This window comes from Artemia sp. Qi Xiang Cuo, chromosome 21, assembly GCF_049724085.1.
Source record: "Artemia sp. Qi Xiang Cuo chromosome 21, ASM4972408v1, whole genome shotgun sequence".
NCBI classification, from domain to species: domain Eukaryota; kingdom Metazoa; phylum Arthropoda; class Branchiopoda; order Anostraca; family Artemiidae; genus Artemia; species Artemia sp. Qi Xiang Cuo.
Window position 1 is genome coordinate 46,009,967 of NC_142814.1, and position 8,987 is coordinate 46,018,953.

The 8,987-nt window shown below is 34.1% G+C and overlaps 1 protein-coding gene across 1 annotated transcript in view; it reads left to right on the forward strand.

Annotated features, from left to right (window-relative positions):
* LOC148939631 (uncharacterized) overlaps positions 1-2,244 on the forward strand; it is a 53,254-nt gene extending 51,010 nt beyond the window's left edge. Inside the window, exon 3 of the mRNA XM_089106625.1 lies at positions 1,180-2,244. Within this exon, the coding sequence (XP_088962751.1) occupies positions 1,180-2,169 (990 nt within the window). The 3' untranslated portion in view covers positions 2,170-2,244. The remainder of the gene's footprint in view (positions 1-1,179) is intronic.
* The last annotated feature ends 6,743 nt before the right edge of the window (positions 2,245-8,987 follow it).

Genomic DNA, 8,987 nt, shown 5'->3' on the forward strand with positions numbered 1-8,987 from the left:
CCGAATATTATTATCGAATTTTGAATGAAAAATTAGATCATCATAACCCATATGAAAAATTGCATCGTAAGAAATTCTTACCGAGAAAACCATGGATTACTGAGTCACTCCTGAGGTCAACTAATCAAAAAAATTGTCTACATAAAATAAGAATAAAATAGGCCTACTCATCAAGTGATAATTTTATGTGATTTAAAGACGATAAGAATATGCTACCATACTGCCATGGTGAAAAGTAAATAAATCATACAATAGAGTCCACTTTGCTGTTTGTCATAGGCAGCGCTGTTACGCTGCCTATGATAAAGAAAAAAATGTTGAGAATAAGTTTTGTTTTTTTCTAAAGTGCAAATGACTATCCGGCCTTTAAAATGCTTAGGGGACATAAGCCCTACTCTTGGGTGTGGTATTTTTTGTTTGTTTTATGTTTGACTTTATTGTTCATTTAATTTCGGTTCCTTTCGAGTTTCACATATTCATGAATAGTAATTTGTGTTTGTTTAACGTTTAAATTTTATTTTAACGTTAAGATTTTACTTTTTGTTTAACGTCAAACGTTTAGATTTTATTTTAATCGTCTTTGGTTTTACTGTAGCCTTTATTTTCTGAAAATCCTTTTTTGTAAAATATCTCGTTTTAATTAATTAAATATAAAATCCTTCTGCATACCTGCGCTAAATGTCAATATAGTAATTATTTCTCAACAGAAAGGTTGTTATTTTTTTCCCCATTTTTATTTAATAACCGTTATTTTTGTGGTGCTAACACAGCCAAAGAATGTAATTTACCTTCACGATTTATTTATAGAATAGCTACTCTTTTTATTCCTATTTCATTATAATTAATAATTATAATGTATACTGACAGATTTCTTCTCTCTTTTATCTATCTTAGTTTAGATTTTTCTTTCTCAACGCTGAGAATGGCTTGCTGTAGAGAAGTGAAATACTCAATTGATTGTTCTTGTTTTCCTTTCAATGATATCATTTTATTGGTATCTTTACATTTCTATTTTATTGTTATATTACCTATTAGTATCAATTATTTCTTCCTTTTTTTAGATTTTCTTCGTTGGTTTTGTCATGGTAGTTCAATCTGACCTTTGACCTTTTAATCGTTTTACATATTATCTAATTAGGTAATAAGTCCATAGTTTTGATATTTAGTGTTTGTTTTCAGGAGTTAAGGCGAAATATAGCAATGGAAAAAGGAAAAGTACTGAAAAGGCTTGATCAGTTTGAGAAAGATTTGGAAAATGTATACCGTAAAATCGGCTGCAGCGGATCTTCTTTAAACATTGTTGAGGGAAAGTTTTGCCAAAACAATAAATTTGTTTTCCTCATCGGAGCCAGAATTTGGACGCCCGAAGATTTAAACCCAAAAAATTTTAAATTTTCAAGACTTAAGCTTTACGGACAACTTTGGAATTTGAAATTTGCAGATGGCAATGTTGCAGTATTCGAAATTCCTGATTTAGACAATGAAAACTCTAAGGATCTTATCAAAAATATTAAGGAAATTCAAGAAGTTGCTTCATCTGTCAATATATCTGTTATATTAGATATACCACATGCCTACTTTGGAAAACTTGACATTTATTCCTTATTACTTAAAGAAATTCAACTTATGGCAGGGGTAACTGGAATAAATGTAGCAATTAAGGATAAATCTGATATGGACGCATTTACCTTATCTAAAATAGCAGAGATGCGTAATAAGCTTAAATTGGTACTATTTTCTGCAACATTTATTTGCAACAATGACTACATATCAACTAGAGATTGTGTTTTAGAAAATTGTACAACGTGGGAATCAACTGGGAATCGATTTGGGTATCGTAATCGTAACGCTTGCTATAATTGCTTAAACAATCACATTAATAATAAGACTTGCAAAATTCATCTTCCCTCAGATGTAAGTGATTTAGAAATTGCTGCAAATTTTGATTTTCTAGTACTTAGAAATTTAGACGCTGAACAAGGAATCACTGAGCTTATAAGAAAATTTCAGTTGCCCATTGTTTTCCAAGGGCTCATGAAGCCATCCAATAGAATATTTCCTCAACTGATGTCCGTTATAGTGGACCATGAGGCTCAAGGAAAATCAAATACATTAGAGGTTATCAAAGCTATCAAGAAACATAAAGATGAGTCAGATGATTTTGATTAATATGGTGATTTTGAGTGTGATTAGCATGATTTTTTTTTTTGCGAAAAAAATTTCAAATAAAAAAAGCAATAATTTTATACTAATCTTTGTATGTACAAATAGTTTTAGATATAATTATGTTTATTTTTCTCTCTCTATGATGTATACCAAAGAGAAAAGGATGATTAATTCGTCTTAATTAACATGTTTATTTTAATGTTTGAAAAGGCATTCGTATTCTTCTTGTTTATAATGGCAAGTTTAAAAATCCTTCATTACTTTTGTTTAAATTTTTTTTTTCGTTCGTTTTTTTCATTCCCCAGAAAAATAATGAAAATATTATGTTCTATTTTTTTCTTCCTTTTTTTCTTTTTTTCCAATCTGGAATTTATATTGTAGGTCTTATCCTTCGTTGGATGTTAATAATTTTCTTACTGTGACGTATGTGGATTTTAATTACTTAGACATTCAATTGCTAAGTAAATTATTGTGTTAGTATTTAAATTACTCCTTGCATTTAAATTACTAAATTTAAACTGATAATTGTTTCAATAACAAATAAAAGAATTTTTTGATTAGTATTGCCCATTATTTGTGCCCATTACAGTTTCATGGTTTGAGGCGAATTACTTGGCCTTGAATGTTACCAAGTCACATTTTCTTATTTTTTCTCGAATTGGTGTAGCTTTCCCTCAACTGACACAGCTTCAGGTGTCACAAAGCTCCTTGTGTAGACCAAAGAATCGGTCGGTCCGGTTTCTTGGTATCCTGCTTGATGAGAACCTTTCGTTTAGACACCATATAGCCATGATTAGAGTTAAGGTATCACGGCGTTTGGGTGTCATTCGAAAACTCAAACACACCTTTCCTGGATCTATTCTGAAGCTTATTTTTTTCTGCCTTGTCCAGTCATATGTCTCTTATTGTCCCATAGTATGGATGTCTACTTTTCCGTCTACACTGCGGTCATTTTCTATCATGTATAAAAAAGCACGGCGTCTGGTTATGGATACCAACCGTTCTTCACCAAGACCACTTCTAAATCTACAGTCTATCTACATTCTTTCTTGTGCTTCTTTTGTTTTTCCTCAGCTTCATGGCAATCTTCCAAAATCTCTTCTAAAAACTCCTCAGTTTATTTCTGATTCAGGTCCATATACCCTTCGTTCGTCACATAGTATCTGCATTCCTCCTACTCCCACTGTGCGGTCTGATTTCAATCCCCTCATCGCTTGTCATCAGGTTTGGAACTCCCTGCTTCTTCAGTACAGAAATACCACTCGTTTGGCACTTTCAAGAGGATTCTTAAGGACCATTTAGTTAAGAATCAAACTGAATATTTTATTTTTTTATTTATTTATAAAGTTTTTTTTTTTTTTTTTTTTTTGTGGAGTTGATGTCCCCTGAATGTTCAGTTCTGTTTTATGGTGGTCTTCTCTGCGCTATGACTCCCAGACCTCTGGTATTACTATCAATATTTATTGCTGAAACTTGTATAGTTCACTAAGGAGTAGCATTCATGAAGACGGGTTAAATTTTATTGCTTTCGTACCATTTTATTACAGTCCAATAATTATAAGCCTTATGACTGAAATAACCCATAAACGTCAATTTTGCTACCTAGCTTCAGATATAAGCAGAGCTGATTGAACTGGAATTTATATAGTTTTAAATATAAGCTTAAAAGGGCTGTACATGGCTTAAGTTATGATATTTTAATATCTTGGATAAGAGCTATGAATAATATCGTAACAGCTATTATGATGTTGGTTCTACCTGCCAATACACATAATTCTGTTTCGACGATAGGAATTCGCTTATAGTAATAATAATATAATTTTTTTTTTTTTTTTAATTATTATTTTTCTTTTTGAGTCTATTTAATATAATTAATAAATTTAGTTTATTTATTCTAATTTTTTCTATAGTTTCCAGTTTATCTATATTTTTCTTTTCTTCTCCTTCATATGTGAGTAAGTGATCATTTTAAATTTTCTTTTGTTTTTTATCTCTGAGTATGTAATTCATATGTCGTCCCTCTTTGTACAGGCCAATGAGCCTTTGAGGGATTAATAATATGTAATATTGTATGTGTATTTAATGAAGAATAAAACTTATCTTATCTTACAAAGCGACAAAAACAGAGCAGCAAATTTTTTGTACTTTTTTTTCTAGTTATTGAATAAGAATAACAGGTTTCTTACATCAAAAGTAAAGAGTTACTTCAAAACAGAAAAAATACATAAATGAATCTGTATACAAGGAAGGATATCCTCCTTCATAACCCCCCACCATAGTGCAGCACTGAAAGTATTTTTGAGTCCAACAAACAGCGTCCCATATACAAAAACAGAAGATGTGGTGGAAAACCTAACCATCGTCCCCCTAGATTATGTGCAACTATAAACCAGTACTCAATTTTATGTTGCCTAAAATGAATCAATTCGGTTAAATGAAGATTAAAAATTGTTGTCTATGTCAATCATGTATTTTGTGCAGACAAATTGTACCCTTCATCGTTACACCTAAACTTTTTAGTGCTTTAAAAATGATTCTTATTTTAAATAAACGGCTTTTGTGCTTGAGCAGAAGTTCTTAAAAAATTGGGACAAGACTCGCACAAGACGCAGAATAATTTCTGTTCGTTTTAGGTTCTTGTGCTGCGCTTTAATTTCAATTGATTCTTTTTTTTAACAAAAAACCAGCTTTTCTGTAGCTTTCAAAATATTTCTTACATATAAATGGATATAATTTTGACGGAGGGATTATTAATCAACTATACCCCTTCAATATGCCCGAAAATTCAACTTTATTCCCTTAATCATTCCTGAGATATCTCAGATAAACCCTCTTCACTTCCTTGGATTCACATAAAGTCTTTTGTGGTTCCAGATCCCCGCCAACATGTTCTGGAATTTTTAACTTATTACCCTCAGCCATTCCTGAGGTATTGCAGCTATGTCCTTTTGATTATTTAGAAGCACTTAGTATCAGTTGATTTAGTGTAACATCCCTCTCAACATACCCTGAAATGTTTAAACTTATTAGACTTAGCCCTACTTAGATGTTGCAAATATAACCTTTTGAAAACTTGAATGCATTTAATGCATTTGATTTTGCTCAACATTTTCAACTCATGCCCTAAAAGTTTGAGGTAGCCTTCCCTTTCTGCTGTCTCCCTTAACACTTCCGTCCGGTAAAAGCTGATCCTGGGATGTTACGCAGACGATTTTTGATAATCTGAATACACTTTTCCTTTGATTTTGTTTCATCCCCCCTTCAAATTTTCCTCAAACGTTTCTGCTTAATACCTTATTTCGCTCCTTAAATATTGCATACATGCCGTTTAGAGAACCTTGATGCACTTAAACTCCTATGATTTTGTCCAGTAGCAGTTTAGTAGTAGCATCAAACAGTTCGTGGTAACGAACTGTAAGTAAGGAGCAACCCGGCTCAATAGTAACCAAAACTCTAAAAAACGGAATTTTGATACCAATAGATACATCAAAAGAATCAGATTTTTATTCTGATTTCATATATATATGTTTCATCATGTTTAATTTTAACCATCAAAAGTTACGCGCCTGAGAATATTTGGATGATTTTCGAAAAAAGGGGGAAGGACCCCCTAAAAGTTATTGAACCTTAATAAAAATCACACCATCATATTCAGCGTATCAGAGAACCCTACTGCAGAGGTTTCAAGCTCCTATCTACAAATATGTAGAATTTTCTATTTTTTGCCAGAAGGAAGATCACAAATGTGTGTTCATTTGTTTTTTTGTTGTTTTTTTCCCAGGGATGATTGTATCGACCCAGTGGTTCTAGAATGTCGTGGGAGGGCTCATTAGAACGGAAATTAAAAGTTCTAGTGCCCTTTTTAAGTGACAATAAAAATGGAGGGCAACTAGGCCCCCTCCCAGGCTCATTTTTTTTCCCAAAGTCATTTGGTCAAAATTTTGAGATAACCATTTTGTTCGGCATGGTCGAAAATATTATAAATATGTCTTTTAGGATGACTTAATCCCTCGAAGCCCCCAGGAGGAGGGCTTAAAGTTATGAACTTTACCCAATGTTAACATATAGTATTGGTTATTGGGACCCGGCTCAATGGTAACCGAAACTCTAGAAAACGGTATTCTGATACAAATAGATACATCAAAAGAATCTGATTTTAATGCTGATTTCAAATATATAAGTTTCATCAAGTTTGATCCTACTTATCAAAAGTTACGCGCCTGAGAAAATTTGGCCGATTTTCGAAGAAAAGACGTAAGACCCCCTAAAAATCATAGAACTTTAATGAAAATTACACCATCATATCCCGCGTATCAGAGAACCCTGCTGTAGAGGTTTCAAGCTCGTATCTGCAAAAATGTGGAATTTTGAATTTTTTGCCTAAAGAAGGATCACGGGTACGTGTTTATTTTAATTTTTTTTCCCCAGGGGTGATCGTATCAACCCAGTGGTCCTCGAATATCGTGGGAGGGCTCATTGGAATTGAAATTAAAAGTTCTAGTGCCCTTTGTAAGTGACCAAAAAAATGGAGGGCAACTAGGCCCCCTCCCACGCTCCTTGTTTTCCCAAAGTCAACTGATCAAAATTTTTAGATAGCCATTTTGTTCAGCATGTTCTAAAATAATATAAGTGTGTCTTTAAGGATGACTTACTCCGGGCGCCCCCCCCGAAATCTCACGATTTTTTTCATTTTCCCATAATTTTCTGATTTTTCTCACAGAATAATGGGTTTGAAGGATTTGCCCCCCCCCCGAAACAAATTGACCCCCCCCCCGAAACAAGTTCCTGCGTACTTGCCTGGGGTTGGGGGTTATGTGTTGGAGGATCTTTCCATGAAGGAAGTTTTCATGGGGGAAGGGACATTGCTATGAAGGGAATGCCGGACTTCCCAGCATTATTTAGAAAAAGATCAGAAATAAAATATAAAAAAACAAGTTTTTCAACTGCAACAGCAGCAACATCAACACTTTAAATGAACAGAAGTATTACATATATGATTGGGTTCACCCCTAGTCAATACCTCACTCTTTAACCCAAAGATTTTTTAGTACTTTCATAAGAGCTATTTATTTTAATTAACAGCCTTTGTGATTAAGCGGTCATTTTAGTAGTAACCACATATGGAATTTGCTTGCGCCACTGTACCAAACAGGTTTCTGGTAGGTATGGAATTCTACCGGTCCTATAGCAAGACATTTCTACCGGTCCTATAGGTAATACTTCTACGAGACATTACACCTTTTCAAAGAGATTCAGAGCTCCCTCACATTCCGGGCCAACCAGATATGTTTCTAGGCCAACCAGACATGGTCTTATACTTTGAGGAAGTGTCTTTCACTTTGATGAAGGACAAGTTTTTCTGACGCAATTTACCAGATTTCTAATTCAAGGTATATACATGTCTTTTTAGGGATAAACCCGTGTTAGAAAACCAGCGCGTCTTGTTTCGCTGTTAATAAAAGGAATTCAAATATTTTGTCTATGAAATAGAAGCTAACTCAATCTGCGAAAAGGTATTCCATTTGCACAACTCTAATCTGAATGAATTGTCACCGACAATGAGATGTAATCACTGCTAAGTCTTTTGTTATTGTGAAAGGTTTACCCAATTCGCTTCATAGGGTTAACTGAATTGCGAAAAGGGATAAGGAATTCGCAAATTGGACTCTATGAACGATATTAACTAATGTTTTGAATAATAGGAGTGTGAATGATTCTAATTAGTGATTGGATTGTATGACGATGGAGAAAAAAAGGGATTAAACTGATTAACAGTTAAGGTGACGATGGAGAAAAAGGGTTAAAGTGATTAGCAGTTACGAGCGAGGATTCCCCTCTGGTCCCTGAATTGCCTTATGTTTCTAGGTACCTTTCCAGAGCATGTACTTGACGATAGAGAAAAAGGGTTAAAGTGATTAGCAGTTAAGGTAACCTCAATGGCGTTTGAACAGTGTTGTCAGTTTAAAATAGAGTGTAATGTTATAGTATACTAGAAAGTTGATACTAAGAGAGATGTAGATGGCAAGAAAAGAATTTTAATAATGGATACCTCTACCTCTCCGACGTGTTCTGTATAAAACGCAACTGGTGCTTGAACAGTGTTTTCAATTTAAAATAGTTTAGCGTTATACTATACGAAGAAGTTGATATTAAAAGGGATGTAGATGGCAAGAAAACTGTTTTTATCTCTTTGCGGTTTTTGTGTCTCTTTGGACTGTTGGGCTATGTGTGTCTGTTTTGGATGTTTGAATGATTTTGGTCTGTGTGTCGTTCTTTTGGCTGTTTGTGTCTCTTAGGGGTCGTGTGTGTCTCTTTTGGCTATGTGTGTCTCTTTGGGGCGTTTGAATCTTTTGGTCGGTATGTGTCTGTATGGGCGTGTTTTTTCTATTTTGTGGTGTGTGTTTTCTCTTTTGGCGTTTTTTTTCTATTATGGATGTTTGTTTCTATTTATACAGTGTGTGTGTCTATTTTGGGTGTGTTTGTATATTTATGCTGTGTGTCTCTTTGGGCAGTTTGAATCTTTTTGGTCTGTGTGTGTCTCTTTTAGCTTTTTGTGTCATTTTGGGCTTTGTGTGTCTCTGTTGGATATGTGCGTCTCTTTGGGCCGTGTGCATCTCTTTGAGCTGTATCTGTCTCTTTGGGCTGTTTGAGTCATTTTGGTCTGTGTGTATCTTTCTTTTGGCTGTTTGTGTCTCTTAGGGGTCGTGTGTGTGTCTCTTTGGGCTATGTGTGTCTCTTTGGGGCGTTTGAATCTTTTGGTCTGCGTGTGTCTGTATGGGCTATGGGTGTTTTTTTGTCTCTTTAGACTGTGTGTGTGTCTC